General features: G+C 44.1%; 1 protein-coding gene across 2 annotated transcripts in view; it reads right to left on the reverse strand.

Moving 5' to 3' along the window:
• Positions 1-4059: 4059 nt before the first annotated feature.
• Positions 4060-17714, reverse strand: part of NTSR1 (neurotensin receptor 1) — a 121248-nt gene continuing 107593 nt past the window's right edge. The window contains exons 3-5 of one of the 2 annotated variants that reach the window (XR_014008595.1): positions 12980-13070; positions 8288-12197; positions 4060-4529 (exon numbers count right to left, since the gene is read on the reverse strand). Coding sequence is in view for 1 of the 2 variants with exons in the window: in XM_081196508.1 (XP_081052634.1) it covers positions 11948-12197; positions 12980-13070 (341 nt within the window). In the remaining variant the exon portion in view is untranslated. Of the gene's footprint in view, positions 4530-8012; positions 12198-12979; positions 13071-17714 lie in introns of those variants that run through there. The other variant, XM_081196508.1, reaches the window with a different exon arrangement.

A 17714-nucleotide genomic window follows, 5' to 3' on the forward strand; every position in this document is an offset into this window, starting at 1 on the left:
CTGCTATTATTGTGGTTCTTAAAGTAAAGCAAGGCAGGATTATTATAATTTTTTTTAAAAAAACTTCAACAAAGCTTAAAAAACAACAACCCTCTGCTGCTGTGCTCTAACAAATAACTACCCAGGGCTCTTCATTGTTTCACAGACAACATCATGGACAGCCCCACTTCTTGCAAAACCCATGAAACTAGAGAAAACTAGAGATATAGGAAAGCAGAAAGCAACAAGCTAGACCTGTGCACTGGATTCAGCTGAGTCACAAATACCTGAAAGAGCACCTGATCTTTTATAGTCTAGTCTGGGATTTAAGATCAGCAGGAGAGGCCTTGCTGGTGACATTGCTGCCCTCGTAGGACTGGGGAGTGATGGCATGCAGGTCCTTCTCGGTGGTGGCACCCAAATTTTGGAATTCATGTGCACCTAGTCCCAGCTTTGGGGATTTTCAGAAAATATGGAAAAGTTTCAGCTAGGCTTTTGGGAATGTGTAATTGTTGTTCATTTCCTGCAAATGATATTGTCTGTTGATTGTTGTTTTAACCCTTTAACATCTGTATTTTGTATTTTACTGCTTTATTGTGATGTAGCATGGAGCCCGGACAGCCCCGTGGTTTTCCACGGATCTGAGGGCAATGAAACAATCGTTGAGATGGCTAGAGCGCCGGTGGCGGATAACTCATTCCAAATCTGACCGGACACAGGTTAGAGCTCAACGTCGAGCCTACCAAGTGGCGATAGCATCTGCAGAAAACAGCAGCAGGAGACTTTTTCAGGTGGTTCACAATTTAGCGGAACCACCTGCGACATCTGGGCCCAGTACGGGCAATGATTTTGCAAAGTTTTTTGCAGATAAAATCGCTCAGATTCGGGAAGAAGTAGACTCCACCATGGGAGCAGGGCCGGGGTGGGAGAGTGCTAGAGACCTGTCTAGTCAAGTTGCATGGGATCAATTCCAATCTGTTACCTCCGAGGATGTGGACAGGCTGCTTGGACGAGTGAAGCCAACCACCTGTCTCCTGGATCCTTTTATAACCCATCCTGGCTTATAAAAGCTAGCCAGGAAGGACTGGGCGATGGGCTTCGTGGGGTGGTGAATGCTTCCCTCCGTGAGGGAGCCTTCCCAGACCCACTGAAAGAGGCGGTTATTAAACCGCTTCTTAAAAAACCATCTTTAGATGCGGCCACAATGGCCAATTATCGCCCAGTCTCAAATCTTCCATTCTTGGGCAAGGTGATTGAGTGAGTGCTTGCTGAACAACTCCAGGCACGCCTGGAAGAAGCGGACCATTTGGATCCCTTCCAGTCGGGATTCAGGCCTCATCATGGGACTGAAACTGCCTTGGTCGCACTGGTTGATGATCTCCGGCGGGCTAGGGACAAAGGTGAGAGCTGTTTCCTAGTTCTGCTGGATCTCTCAGCGGCGTTTGATACCATCGACCATAACATCCTTCTGGACCGTCTTGAGGGGCTGGGAGCTGGGGGCACTGTCATACAGTGGTTCCGCTCCTTCCTCCTGGGCCGTGTTCAGAAAGTGGTGGTGGGGGATGAGTGTTCAGACCCCTGGACTCTCACTTGTGGGGTGCCTCAGGGTTCTGTCCTCTCCCCCATGCTTTTCAACATTTACATGCAGCCACTGGGAGAGATCATCAGGAGGTTTGGGCTGGGTGTTCATCAGTATGCGGATGATACCCAGCTCTACCTCTCTTTTAAATCAGAACCAGTGAAGGCGGTGAAGGTCCTGTGTGAGTGTCTAGAGGCGGTTGGAGGATTGATGGCGGCTAACAGATTGAGGTTGAATCCTGACAAGACAGAAGTACTGTTTTTGGGGGACAGGAGGTGGGCAGGTGTGGAGGATTCCCTGGTCCTGAATGGGGTAACTGTGCCCCTGAAGGACCAGGTGCGCAGCCTGGGAGTCATTTTGGACTCACAGCTGTCCATGGAGGCACAGGTTAAATCTGTGTCCAGGGCAGCTGTTTACCAGCTCCATCTGGTACGCAGGCTGAGACCCTATTTGCCTGCGGACTGCCTCGCCAGAGTGGTGCATGCTCTGGTTATCTCCCGCTTGGACTACTGCAATGCGCTCTATGTGGGGCTACCTTTGAAGGTGACCCGGAAACTACAACTAATCCAGAACGCAGCAGCCAGACTGGTGACTGGGAGCGGCTGCCAAGACCATATAACACCGGTCTTGAAAGACCTACATTGGCTCCCAGTACGTTTCCGAGCACAGTTCAAAGTGTTGGTGCTGACCTTTAAAGCCCTAAACGGCCTCGGTCCAGTATATCTGAAGGAGCGTCTCCACCCCCATCGTTCTGCCCAGACACTGAGGTCCAGCTCCGAGGGCCTTCTGGTAGTTCCCTCATTGCGAGAGGCCAAGTTACAGGGAAACAGGCAGAGGGCCTTCTCGGTAGTGACGCCTTCCCTGTGGAACACCCTCCCACCAGATGTCAAAGCGATAAACAACTACCTGACATTCAGAAGACATCTGAAAGCAGCCCTGTTCAGGGAAGTTTTTAATATGTGACATTTTAGTGTATTTTTCATCTTTGTTGGAAGCCGCCCAGAGTGGCTGGGGAAACCCAGCCAGATGGGCGGGGTACAAATAATAAATTATTATTATTATAAGTAGCCTGTCCTGGGGCTGGTAATAAAAGTGCTTAATAAATAAATAATAAGACAAAAAATTTAAAAACCCTATAACCATTTCTTGCAATTTAGTGGAAAATTCTTTCCATACAGCTTTCAGATGAGAGTGTTTTATTCTCTTTAACCAGTTTTGTATAATCTCTTCCAGCTACTGTAAGTTCAGATAGAGCTCCGAGGAATGAGTATCTATTACATCAGCTTATAATAGAACTGGGAATATCTATAATTGCGACATGATTGCATGATAATGTTGGGGCAGACCTAGCCAGTATGTTATTTGAATCAAAAAAGATATAATTAAGCTTAGTATTGATAGTCAAGTACTGGACATATTTCAATTTTCTCTGAATTGTCATTTTAAAATAATCACAGAACAACCCGTTTTTCTCTGATCGGACAATGTGCTAGCCTAGACATATAAGAGCAAAAATTCAATTTATGTTATTTTTGCTCATGGAACAGAAAAGTTTTGTTCTTGGATTGCTATTTTAAAGAAAACCATTTGCAGAGCTCATGGCGCATATCTTCCTACCTATTCTGAACATTTACAGCTCAATAGATCTGGTGGAAAAGTAGGAAAAATGGATTCGCCTAATAAATTATTACATTTGTTAATAATTCTTGCCATTGCAAAAATAAGTTCACCTCCCCCCCCCCAGATGATAAATCATCTACAGATTTCTTCACTGCTCAGTGACTGTAAATCTTTAACTGGGATTTGCAAAGTTAATTCGTCTAGCACTGAAAGCTTCATAGTGGCAAAGGATTTATTTTTATCCAAGTAGCATATCTGCCTGTCCATCCATCTACATCAGAAAGAAAATAACCCTGGTTAATGGTTAATAAATATGTTTATGTTTGACAAAATGTCAGGGTTAAAACCACTTGGGCCTGATTTAGAAATTATCTTTTGTACTTGATATAGAGGCAGTGTGATCATGAAATTAAGGATGTGCATCAGATTTGGGCAAATTCCAAGCTGAAGCTGGTCATTTCAGACAGATTTTGGGCCTGTCTAAACAGGGACAGGGTTTTTCTGAAGCCTTCTGAACCAAAGCAAGGACCTGTAACGGGATTCTGGATGTTTTGGAGATTTGGACATTGAAGAAACACCGCATAAATCTTCCAAAAGTGAATTCTTGTTTGCCATATAAGAAAAACGCCACAGTAGGATGGACGGAAAGCTCTGTTTTCGTGATGGAAAGGTCTAGCTTCTAATCAGAGGGAATAGTTTTCCCAGGAGTCTCCAGTCACAGTGTTTTGGAGAAGGGATGATGGGGTAATGTATCTCCTTGCCCTTGTTTGTTCTGTATTCTTTACTAACGCTATTAGTGGCGAGTGTGTTTGTGCGGAGACAAATCAGCCCAGAATGTAAAAGATATAATTAAGCTGCAGGAATACAATCAGCCAACAAAATAAAACCCAAGGCTGTTTTATTTCTGAAGATCAATGCATGACAAAGTAGTACCATACAGTACAAAGGCTAATATCAACAAATAGCTTACTCTTTACACTTGGATCTAAAAATATCCAATATACAAATATGATGTTGATACATTTTGAGAGTATTGTTCCCTTTGACACATGAACTGTTAACAGGTAGATAGGAGCACTTGTCATGTCAATTGTTTATTTTTTTTAAAAAAAATAGTAACATAAGGACTTCTGTGGGGTTTTCTTTAAATTGTGCACTTTTGTATTTCTGCCACAACAATGACATGTGTAGAATAGTTACATTGAACAAATATATGAATTTGCCAGTACAAGGGCAAAATGTTGTAAAAAGTGGGGGGTTGTTTTCATACTCACCATCTTGGTTGGAATTGCCATCGTTTGTTCAGTAAGCCTGATGGTTCTTTCTGCATTAACCAATGTTCAAACCAGATCTGTCGGGTTTTTTTGTTTTAAAATAACGTTTAATATATAACTGCCAATTGTACATTGGTCCATTGTGGACTAACAAAAAGTTATTAAATTTATTCCGGGTTACTGCATCTTTAATTAAAAGCTTCCTCGTTGCAGCTTCTTTCACTTGGGTTGGTTTTTGTCAGGTGCAATAGCAGCATTACTCATGAATAGCCTCTTGGTTGTTCTCAAATAGCCTCACTTGCCCTTGAAATTCAGTTCTTCTTTCTGGGAAGAGAAGGCTTTAATTATTTGTTTCCCCTCATTATTATTTCTCTTCTTTCCTTTGTAGTGGGAGATCGTTATTTTGCAATAAAAAAAGTAAAACAACCAATAACAAAAGCCAGTAACTTCAGCCGATTATTAAATTGTGGGTACAGGAAATTATATTAGAGGGCAATTCAGAGACTACTGAAAGGACAGTTAAGAGACTCTTTGTCAGTAAGAGCAAAAGCTGCAAGGAAGAAGCTGCTAATTAACACTACAGGAGACTTTTGCTTCATGGGATGTGCCTCTGGATTAGAGAAGGATTTTGGTGAGGTGGATTGTGAAACCATTTAAATTACACTTCAGGCTGATTGTTTAAAAGCAATTGCTTGGTAGGGCTAAACAACCTACTTGTAGAAGCAACCCTACAAGTTTCAAATTTTCCTACGAAGTACCTGTCAGAAGCCCCTCATTCCAGAAACTCACAGCCCCATGGTTTCTGGATACCTTCAAGATGCCTCCACACCTATTGTCCCTATGGTGAGAAGCTTGTGGCACCCCATACTCTGAAACTGAATGCACAAACACAAAGAAAGACATACCAGAGGTGGCCACATAGCTTTGGATCTTCTTACTCCTGGAGAGGACCTGCTCTAAGTACCTTTGTAAATGGAAGCGTGATTTATAAAGGAGAGGGCCTTTTCTGTGGTGGCCCCCCAACACCTGAATGCTCACCCTAAGGAAGGCTTGCTTAGCACTGACATTACTAGGTTTTCAACCACAGGTTGAAAAGTTCTTCCTATTTGCCCAGGAGTTTTAGATAGTACGTAATATGCGGAATTGTGCTCTATTCTGTTTTTAGCTTCTTGGTTTTGTTGTTTTGCCTGTATTGTCTGGGTGGATGAGGCCAAGCATGGAGCCAGGAATGACGTGGCTTCAGTGACCAGCTCCTCCTCCTACAGCAGAGGGGAAGGAGTGGGGAAACAGACCCTGACCAGTGGTGGCAGCAGGAGGAGGCGGCGGTGCTGGCCATTGAAGCCGTGCTGCCGCTGTGTTTGCCCCTGGCCCCTGGCTTCTCCCGATGTCCTGACATCACATGTGTGATGTCAGCCCCCATTCTCCCTTGAAGGATGGCGCCTCTGATTCCTGTCAACCCTAGCCTGAAACAGAATATGGACGTACCATGGCAGAAATGGTTTGGTTGCGGCAGTGTGGAACGTCCCTTTACAAATATCGGCTTCTCCTCTTGTTTTTCAGCTCTCAGCAGTGTCACTGCGCTCCATACCACGATCAAGAAAATATAACTTGGAATTATTGTGCATGAACAGCTTTTGCCATGTCATGCAATTTTCATGATGGTCAAAAGAGAGAGGGAGAGATCTGTTGCCCTGTATAAAGAGGACAATTTGATCAAAGCGAGCGGCGGTATTCAGAGCTAGCAATGTGATTGCCCTATGTTCAGAAAAAGACAGTTTGACATAACCAATGAAGGCATCTGTTTACTTTTCCTGTTTACACCATGTGTCTCCCTTAGGCCTCCCATCTGCCCTTCCATTGCGTTGGCTTCTTTAAGACTGGAGTCACTGAAGCGAAACCTTGCTTGCTGTACGAAAGGCAAAGATCGGCAGAGCATCACATGCACGGAGGCAGGACGGAGCTCAGGAAGAAGTAGAAGCAGCAGCAGCAGCAGCCCGTTTTGGATAAATTGATCAGAAGCACAATTCATTTTGGAGTCTGATTGCACACTTTGTCGAATGGATGGTGCTCTCCATAAAAAGCGGTTTGAAAAGTACATTTTCAAGAAGTCATATGGCGGACCCTTTTAATAGCTGCCACCCATCTGCTGTAGCTTTATTTCCCTGAATCTGCTATCTTTTTTAAAAAACGTCTAAAAGGCAAACGTCTTAGAATCGTCTCAACAGAAATGATTGCAGGGTTCATTTAACCCAATGGTCTCAAAACTGCACGCCCGGCTTGAAAATTGCTGAAGGTCTTGGCAGACTGTTTAATGATTGTCCTGCAATTGTGACATGCGGCGCTAGATGTGGGTTTCTGTGTTTCTTACATGTTGCATTTTATTGTATTACAATTTTGATTCAAATTGCAATGGAATAAAATGCAATATGAGAAACAAAATAAGGAATGAAAAGACGGTTGAAAATCAAGATGACTATTTCGTCCGATGGATGGGCAGTGGCAGAGCTTCATGCTCCAGCACTGGGGGGGTGGACAGCAGGGGGGGAGGGGCTGGCGTGCGTCCCGGGGACGTGGTGCACCCCCTGCAGAGGCGTGGCGCTCGTCCTGGGGGCGGGGTGCGCCGCCTGTAGGGGCGTGGTGCTCAGCACAGGCGGGGGAGCAGCTGTGATGGGACCCCACTGGGATCGCGCTGCTGGGGGGCGGTGCGCTCCCCCCGCACTCCTCTTCTTCCACCAGTGTGGATGGGATGTCTCCCATCTTCAGCCACAAATCCAACAGACCACAAACCACTTGAATGCAGCTCATACCACGGGTTGGTAACTGATCTAGCACAACTCTATGCAAATGTAAGATTCCTGGATATTAAACCACCACCTGCAGTCTTCCCATAAAACCTGAAGAAAATAGGATTTTCTCACATTTTCCATTCAGCAATCCATTTAGCTGTGCATGCACTTTCTGATAAGCAACCTAAGTCTGTGTGGTTTAGTGGTTAAGAGTGGTAGACTTGTAATCTGGTGAACTGGGTTCGCGTCCCTGCTCCTCCACATGCAGCTGCTGGGTGACCTTGGGCTAGTCACACTTCTCTGAAGTCTCTCAGCCTCACTCACCTCACAGAGTGTTTGTTGTGCGGGAGGAAGGGAAAGGAGATGGTTAGCCGCTTTGAGACTCCTTAGGGTAGTGATAAAGCGGGATATCAAATCCAAACTCTTCTTCTCCCATTGAGCAATCTTTCTTTATGCAGAGTGAGGGAGCCACCTCAGGTGGCAGCTGCTGAGGGGTGGAGAGTGGACATTGCTGGGGGAGTCACCCCACAGCCTTGTGGGCCCTGTGTGTGGTGGAGCATTTAGCCCTATCACCAGTGTTGAAGTAAGATGCAACTGCTGGTCTAGTCAAAAGGGAGAGGCGCCATTTTCTCCTCTACCACCATTGACGTAAGCCAGCCCTGCTCTACATAAGTAGTTTTCAAACTTTCCAGTTCCTGGGTTATCTCTTGTCAGAATTGTCTCATCTTTGCTATGGGACACCAGCTTGTTGCAAGGGATTCTGGGATATGTTGCAAGGGATTCTGGGATATTTTCCATGGAACACAAGTTCATGCAAGGTCCTCTCAGGTCTGTCCTTGCAGTTAAGAAATACAGAAGAAGACTGGTAGTGAAGAAGCTGTCTTTTAGCGAAAGTCCTCACCAAGATACCCCCAATAAGCTTTTGAGGTGCTCCAGGTAATGGTTTTGCAGGCCACTGGCTGAAGCAAAGGCTCCTTGCTTCTCTCTGACCTCTCCTCACGCATCAAATGCGGCAGTTCTTTGATCATCCCTCAAGAGATTATGCATACCAGATGAGGCCAATCCAGTGCCAAATCCAGTATGTCTCATTCCTTTTATATCTTCCTCCCTGCGTAAGAAGAAAAATCTGTAAAATGTCGCTAGCTGGTTTGGAGCTGTAATGTGCTACATTTCCAGGACTTTCAAAACAGATGCATGCAGATTATGCAAGCTTTTTTGTCAAATTATTATTAAAAAATCAGATTTAAATAATAACGGAAATGGATCATCACATTGACATACAGCAAAGTGAACATTTATTCATGTATATAACATTATATACATGTTGTCCTTGGGCCCTTTAAAAGTTTCCCTCCAAAGGATCTAAAAATAAATAAATCAAAATCAAAATCTAGCATGTCATAGGGAAAATGCAGTTACTGCTTTCATTTCTTTCCTAGAGATTTTATGGTTTATGGTTTAACTTTATATAGATTTATTGAATTTGGTACAATGCTTACACGTGGTGCAACTTGGTTCATACATTGTTCCATATTTTGCAAAGTTACAAAATCACAGAATTTTAGAGTTGCAAGGAAGCTTGAAGGTCATCTGGTCTCCCCCCTGCTCTTTATCATTCACCCCAAAATAATGAATTTTAACTAAAATGTCTGCCTCCAGGAATTTGTTACATGCCAAAAGTACACAAACACAGACTGAAGTATACACACGCGTGCATATGTGTGTTTTGCTTTTCTTTCTTTTGGCTTATTTACTTGCATTTTCTTTTGATCGAAAGGCACAGTCATATCAGCTACTGTGTCCCTGTTGTGGTGAGTTCAAAAGTCAAAGTTAGTTGTCCTTAAATCCTATTATCAATTGGGAATAAAGCAACAAGCAATAAGATGTCAGAACTGGGGGTGGCTTACAGGCAATCTATTCTTCCCTGATTCTTTTGTAAGTAACTAGCTCTAGATAGTTTTTCCCAGGCTCCTCCAGTCAGGATTCATTAACCTCATGAGAAGGTTGCCATATTTAAAGAAAAGTTGTTGAGCTTCCTGGTTCTGTGGGGAAAAACCTGGACATTTTGCCAGATGCTAATTTCACCGTTTGAATCCCGGACATGCCCAGGAAATTCTGGATGTATGGCAACCATGCCTCATGATGGCCACATCTAAGTCTCTACCCAGAATGGATTTGTTTGCCAGGATTAATAAACCTTAAGTTTCTTTATTATTTCACCAGTAGTCATACCAGACGATATAATTCTGCACTTGGCTGCAAAACATATACACCAAAGCCTAGCACTAACATATCCCCAAATAATGAGGGAGTTTTCAAGTTCCCCAGCATGGTACAGTCTAGCAACAGATCAGGCCCATCCGAGCAGACTTTAGATTTGGAAAGAACTGGATTATCAGATATGGATCCCCCCCCCCCAAATATGCTACACTTTTCCCTAGCAGAGATTCAGCCATTGAGTTTTGCCTTCATGCTTAGTTGCTCAGGCAGCACATCACCAAATGCTGTGATGTTTAGAATGGAGGCTGAGGAGAACAGATGTCTTTCTCCAGCTACACTTGTTGTTACACCACTGATCACTAGCTGCCATGCCAAGGAACTATTCGGGAGGGGAGGAAATCCTGGGAAACAGAGAAGCAGTGCAAGGCAAACCTATGTCCTGCATGTTGAAGAGTTGAATCTGCCTTTAGGAAATCACCATATTAATATCAGTCTCAGTGTGGTGTAGTGGATAGGGGCTGGACTTAGAACTAGGGAGATTAGGTTCATCTCAGCCATGATGCTCAGCGGGTGACCTTAGGCTAGTTTCCCCCAACCTGGTCCTCTTCAGATGTTGTTGGATGAGAGCTTTCATCATCTCTGACCATACATTGTATTGGCTGGGACTGATGGCTCCAGCAACATACGGAGGGCCCTATGCTTCCCATACCTGTAGAAAGAGAAGAGTTTTCCCTCCATCTCTTTAGGTATACAGTTGAGGGAGGGTAACATTGCAACCATGAAGCTGCAAAGATGTCACAATGGTTGGGGCCGATGGTAGCTGGAATCCAAACCATCGGGAGGACATCAGGTTTGGAGAAGGCTGAGCTTAGGCTGGTCACCATGTCTCTCTTTTTTTGTAAACAATTTTTATTCATTTTCAATGAAATCCTCCAATTAACAACAAATCCAATCAAATCATTCCAAATTACAATAATAATACCACCAATTATATATTACAATTACAAAAAAAATAATAATTCAAAAGCGGACTCCCCATGTTCCAGATGTCTTGAGATTTTGCCTTGATTAAAGTCTCTGCGTTCTTTGCTATTGTTCAATTCATAACTCTGATTTTAGCCATCCTTATTTTCTCAAACCATCAGTAGCTGTTCTGCAACTCCCTGTCTTTTCCCCTCCAGTCCCTTAAATTGTTAGCACACAAGAGGAATTTTTTATTCCATATTGTTGGCTGGCCACCATGTCTCAACCCAACTTACTATACAGAGTTGTTGGTGAAGAAAAAATTGAGAGTACCCTCTTTTTAATACCTAATCCAGACTCAGTTTTCCACTGCCATTTAGCTACTACTGCCATACCTGCTACTTACAATTTCCTAACTTCTTCCCTCATCTCTTCTTCATTATCTACTGTAGATTGCAAGTGCTCTGAACAACCCCTTGATCTGTATGGCACCTTGCATATGATTGGCATGACACAAGTGTTACACAGTTGTAGACAAAGTAATTGAACTTGACCAGTAATCAAAGCTGGATGTGTCTCCTCTGCCTCAAGTGAATTCCAGCACTATATAAAGGATGCAACAACTTTCCCCTTTCTCTCCTAGCAGGTATAGCATATTTTTCCAGGCACCTTTGCCTTTGCCATCATCATTACTGTACAATGGTATCACTGCCTGGAGGCTTTGATCAAGGAACATGGCCCTGCTATGACAGGCACATAGACAAATAATAACAACAGTGGTTTCCTAGGCCAAAATATTGAAATATTATTGAAAACGTAACCCAAGATGGCACCATGGACTTTCCAAGGCACCCCGCCCTCCCCTTATCAAATGAAAGGGAGCCACACTGGTTCTCCCAAACACTCATTGCAGAACCTGAATTCATCCCCAAACCCAAAAGTACAAGAATAACCTCATTCCCTGAGTATTGCATGCCCTTCTTTATTGAACAATTTACATTCCTCTTTCTTTAAAGACCCGTTGGATAAGTTTCCCTTCTCCCACCCTAAAAGCAACAACCCCCATTCACTAAAAAACCAAACCAAACCCCAACCACAATACCTACCCAGCTTCTATACCAGCTTAAAATCACCAGGAGAGGTGGGTCTTTTCCAACACCCCTGTGGCACTTCTAACTGAGAAATGGATGAACTGCAGTACAAGAAGCATTCAAGCTTGGCCAACACTGACTCCATAAATGTTTATGCTTCCTGGATGACGTCACAGGCAACTTCTATGCTGGATCAAAATTACACAACATGGAGACGTTATTCACAAAAGGCAGAGGCCGATGCATTAACATAACCCCAAAGTTAATCTGTAGAACAGAGGCCTACTCATTCCCATGTATGACAACCAGCTAAACACATTCATGCTATGGTGAATTTGGAGGTCATGTATGAAAGCAGTACAGCCCTCTTCTCAAGCTCCGATTCTGCCTTGAATCAAGACGCTTGTTCATTCCTTCCTTGACAATGCCCAAGTCTCAATATGTGGTTTCTCTGGTGACTTGGCTGGAGAAGGTATGGTTGCTGGAGATGCTGTTGGACTTCCTGTTGAACTTGGTCCTCTTCTTCTTCTTCCTCCATGGCAGGCACACAAACATGAGCGTGGAGAGGAAGATTTGGCGGAAGTTGGCAGAGACCAGGTTGTACAAGACTGGGTTGATGGCTGAACTGACATAGAAGAGGATGTTTGTCAGCATGTAGAAGTAGTGGTAGAAGTCGAAAAGGAAGCTAAGGGGATAGAAGAAAAGGAGGGGCAAATGAGCAAGGAAAAAACCCAGATGGTTGAGTTGTGTAACAACAAGTCATCGTGATACTTCATCATCATTTTAGTGCACATTCCTCCAAACATACTCTATTCAATTTTGCTAAATGTACAATTTTTTCCAAAGCAATTTCCCCAAATATAATGCTTTCTTGCCTGTTATTTTTTGCTAATATATGATTATATATGCATTTTTTGCTCTTGTACATGCATATGTGTACACATTACTTGGCTGGAATTTCAAGGGACCAAGATTCGGCTTGGAGTCATGCACTGGGCCTGAGGTTGTCCCTTCTGTCTCCTTCAATGGAGAAGGAACCCTAGGAGAGCAAAAAGCTGAGATGGTGGATAAGCACATTCACACCTCTTGGTCAAGCTTCCAGTGTCAAGTTCAGGGTCTAGCAACTTGAACTTCCTTTAGGAAGTTATTGACCTTATGGATTTAGGGGCTATGAAACCTCCTAGTTCTATGAACTTGGCTCAAGGTCATTGGCTGGAGATGCAATCAGAGGGACCTGGATCACCAGAACTTCTTCCCTTGAAGGATGAGGGAAAAGGGTAAAGGAGGGCTGAGCCATTATCCAGCCAATACTTCCAGCAGGATGGCAGCTTTCCCCTGAGAGTAGTTGTCCTCTTCTAAGAGGCCAGGAGTCACCTGATTGGGTAGGGGTAAAGGAAGCAAGGCTGTTGGCCACTGTGATTTGCACTGAAACATACTGCAGTTAATGCACAGAATTCGGTTACTCACTCTGACCACTGATTTTCTGGCACATAGCAATACATAAGTCGCCGTACATGATACGGAAGCCAGCAGACAACAAAGGCAATCACAACAGCTCCTGCAATGGACAAAAATACCAATTAGTCTCTGTAGTCGGTGCGGTCTGCACTTTCGTTGCATTGCAAGGCAAGTTGATGATTTGCACCCCGTGCTGTGTTAAATCAGTATCCCACAACCAGGGGCAAAAACTGGCTCACCTAACTGTTTGCAATCATTGCAACAACACAAGTTCTGCATAAAAAAGATGGGAATGATTTTCAGCTTTCCACATTGGAGGGCTCTTATGCATGAAGGAGGACTTTGCTGCAAAGAAAGGAATGCAGATGGAAGGGGAAATAATGATTCAGTAGAGGAAGGGTGGGGAATTTGCATTTCCTTGAGGGTAATTTGTTGGGGCCACTCACCGGCAATGGGTCAAACTCGATCCAGTGGTGGGCTTGGGACCACAGAAAAAAAATGATGTGGATCAGAGTGGATCCTGATGGTTCCTTTGTAGCCATGCATGTACCTCTTTTAAAGCCATCCAAGTTGGTGGCCATCAGTGCCTCTGGTGGGAGCAAATTCCGTAGCTTAATAATGTACTATGTGAAGAACTTAATTTTGTCTGTGTGCTGTAGCGCAATGGGTCAGTGCTTCTGTCTGCTGACCAGAAATTTGGTGGTTTGAGCCCACCCAAGGGCAGCTGTGGGTAGGATTCCTGCACTTCAGGGGGTTGGACTAGATGACCCTTGTGGGTCCCTTCCAACTCTGATTCTCTGATACTATGATTCAAGTCCAGCTTAGAATGCATCACTTCCTTTTTGGGGGGCATCACTGTTACCTCTCCCTCTGACAGCACTTCATGCCTGAGGACCACCTGTTCAGCAGGAGTTCATCCCAAGCCAGAAAACAAACAAACAAACAAACAAACAAACAAACAAACAAACAAACAAACCACAAGCCCATCTGTCTTGTCGAGAAAGAAAATTGGACCACCCTTTGGAAACCTGCTGCATGACATGGCTGAAGACTGAGCCTATTTCCAATAAGCAGAAAAATCCATTTCGGAATCTGATCTTTTAATTTGTTAGGGCTTTGAAAACAACCTTCTCATCTGGAGGCAATAAGCTGTTTGAAAGACTTCTGTAATGATGGAATGGTATCATAGATATGTTGGTATACGAGCGCTCTCCATGGTGCTGAAAACGGCAGATAGTATTTTGCAGCTTAGAGCTGAAACAGCAAGACAGATAGGACTGGGTGAAACTATGGGTCACTAAATTGACTTAATATAATACAGAGATGGATACTAAATATTAGTGCAGGAGCTAGCTATAACCTATCAGACAACACCTGCAGCATGTGAGATGACATTCTGCCTACCCCTTCTCCAAGTCGCACCATAAAAGTAAGTAGGGGAGATTCCTGCATCATTCTTCCCTAGAGTCAAGTGCATCAGTCCCCAGAAACCACAATGCAGAGCAGGTGAAACAAACTGTACAAAGAGCCAATAGCAGGCAAATTAAAAATCCCTACTCAGCCCCAAAGCAACCTATTAGATAATGACCCTGTATGATAGGTGTCAGGGGCTGGTCTGAATCGGATGCCAGAGGCTGGTCTGACTCTGAAGATGGAGGAATGAGGTCACAGACAGAGCAGCCTCTAACAGAGGGGGAGGATCCCCCCTTGCTTTCCATGTTCCCAGAAGCAGTGAGACCAGCATATTCAGAGGCTGCACAGTCGGGGGAAGAGCTGGACAGCTTTGAGAAAGTAGCTAGGCAACCAGGAGGGAGAGAGTGTTTAGGCTCACTACTTCTTATCAGAAGCTACTGGAGGGAGGGGAAAACTCCCATGCCTGCCAGTGTACCTGACAATAGGTAAGGCGGAGAGGTAGTGACTAACCCAAGGTTGCTAACACTAGTTTCTCCATATGTGAATCATCAGCTTTGCATGCAGAAGGTCCCAGGCTCAGTTCCCAACATCTGGGGATGTCCCTTGTCTGAAATCCTGGAGAGCTGCTGCTGGTTAGTGTAGACAATACTGAGCTAGATAGAGAACTGGTTAGTCTCAAGGTAAGGAGGCATCCTGCCTTCTATGTTTCAGGTCTGACCAACATTACAGGTACATGCTTTTCAACATCTACATGCAGCCACTGGGAGAGATCATCAGGAGGTTTGGGCTGGGTGTTCATCAGTATGCGGATGATACCCAGCTCTACCTCTCTTTCAAATCAGAACCAGTGAAGGCGGTGAAGGTCCTGTGTGAGTGTCTGGAGGTGGTTGGAGGATGGATGGCAGCTAACAGATTGAGGTTGAATCCTGACAAGACAGAAGTACTGTTTTGAGGGGACAGGAGGCGGGAAGGTGTGGAGGACTCCCTGGTCCTGAATGGGGTAAATGTACCCCTGAAGGACCAAGTGCACACCCTGGGAGTCATTTTGGACTCACAGCTGTCCATGGAGGCGCAGGTTAATTCTGTGTCCAGGGCAGCTGTTTACCAGCTCCATCTGGTACACAGGCTGAGACCCTACCTGCCCGCGGACTGTCTTGCCAGAGTGGTGCATGCTCTGGTTATCTCCCGCTTGGACTACTGCAATGCGCTCTATGTGGGGCTACCTTTGAAGATGACCCGGAAACTACAACTAATCCAGAATGCGGCAGTTAGACTAGTGACTAGGAGCGGCTGCCGAGACCACATAACACTGGTCTTGAAAGACCTACATTGGCTCCCAGTACATTTCCAAGCACAATTCAAAGCATTGGTGCTGACCTTTAAAGCCCTAAACGGCCTCGGTCCAGTATATCTGAAGGAGCATCTCCACCCCCATCGTTCTATGGACTTCTTGGTGGTGGCACCCGCCCTGTGGAATGCCCTCCGACCAGATGTCAAAGAGAACAACAACTACCAAACTTTTAGAAGACACCTGAAGGCAGCCCTGTTTAGGGAAGCTTTTAATGTTTGATGCATTAAGGTATTTTAATATTTTGTTGGAAGCCGCCCAGAGTGGCTGGGGAAGCCCAGCCAGATGGGCGGGGTATAAATAATAAATAATAATAATTATTATTCTAATAATTGCTTAGCCTAAAATAGAATAATGAGGCTCTCTGGGCTTTGCATCCCTGCTGCAACAGATCAAGGCTAGGGGCCAAGTAGACAAAGACCTACTTGGAGCCTTTATACTGAGGATATAAATGACACTTGCATGGAACTGTCCGCAGAACTGTATCCAAGGAGACCAAATCTCTCTCCCTCTCTGCACCTCCAAGTTTATCTCAGATACATCTAATTGCATATCTCAATTTTTAATAGCAGTGTGATTGCATTGAATATTACAACATTACCATAAATAGGTTACTAATTGGTTATTTATTTTCTGAGTCATGGCAACTAATTTTATATACCAATAGGTAGATATAGAGTCTAATTGCAGAGAATATCAGAGGCCCCAAACAAGCTTTCAGATTTCTTCCAATTCATCCCAGTTCCTTCCTGTAGAGTTCCATGACAAGTCTGGATCAGGACAAATATTACATTTCCATAATTTCTAAATCCTGATCCAAAAGTTCTGGCAGCCATTAGAAATTCTGCTTGACATTTCAAGGAATCAACTAACTATCTGTTCTTACATTAACAAGCATGGCATATGATTGGCATCTCTACATTTTCAAGGCTTTTTATTTTTCCCCCACGAATCCTTGATATTTCTGCCCTTAGCTGCTACAGTAATACCATCTTAATTTTTGCATGCAGAAAAAATGCACATAGCCCTAAAGACTACACAATCCATGATGCAGTGGGAGTGTGAAAGGATGGGCATACATTCAGTGAACCATCAACTGCCACCTGTTGGTACCTCACATCCAGGTACAGGCATTTCAGAGAATGAACACTTTGCTGTGTCAGTGCCATGAGTTTGTTTGTTTCTTCCTGAGGAACTTGAGCAGATTTTTGGAGAATCAGATCCATATCAATGGTTCTTAGGTACGAATGGTAAATGGATCATCCATGTTTAGAAGCGGTTTACCACCAAATGCCGCTTTCTGGAGGCAAAAATGAAGAGAAAACATTCTGCTGCAGGAGTGCCTTGCTTTCAGAATGTGATGGCCTGGGACTTGGGCTTGGACTCGGAACCAGAGGAGACTCAGTCTGCACTGGATCCTTTGCCTCAGGCATCACCTGAACCAAGTCTGGGGCCTGATCCTGAAGCATCCCAGTCTGCACAGGTTCCTCTGCAACAAACACCAGCTGGGCTGAGCCAGGGGCCTGAGCCTGCCCTGGCTCCAGATGCAGGGATTACCTCGTCGCCATCATATCTCCTTGCAAATTTCTGGAGTTCTATAGTGGTAGACAGTTTAAACCTTTTTTCCTTAAAGTAAAACGAAATGCCTTCCGGGAACTCCCATCTGTACAAGATCCCATTTTTCTTCAATTGGCTTGTTAGTTTTTTATATGGGTCTCTCCTTCGAAGAAATCTTGAAGGGATTTCTTTAAAGATAATGATTGGGTTTCCTTCAATAAATAGCCTTTTAATATGGTTCTGTTTCAGTATTTCATTTCTTATCTCTAGCGAACTGAACATAGCAATTACATCTCCTGGCAATTTTTTCTTTTTAACTTTAGTCAATTTTGACCTTATTCGAAAAATATTTACTAAGTGATAGTTTATCTCGTCCTCTTTTTTATCTAACCAAATTGCCAGCTCTTTTATCACTTTGGTTCTAAT

The sequence above is a fragment of the Podarcis bocagei genome, assembly GCF_964188305.1.
Source record: "Podarcis bocagei genome assembly, chromosome: 5".
Taxonomy (NCBI): Eukaryota; Metazoa; Chordata; class Lepidosauria; order Squamata; family Lacertidae; genus Podarcis; species Podarcis bocagei.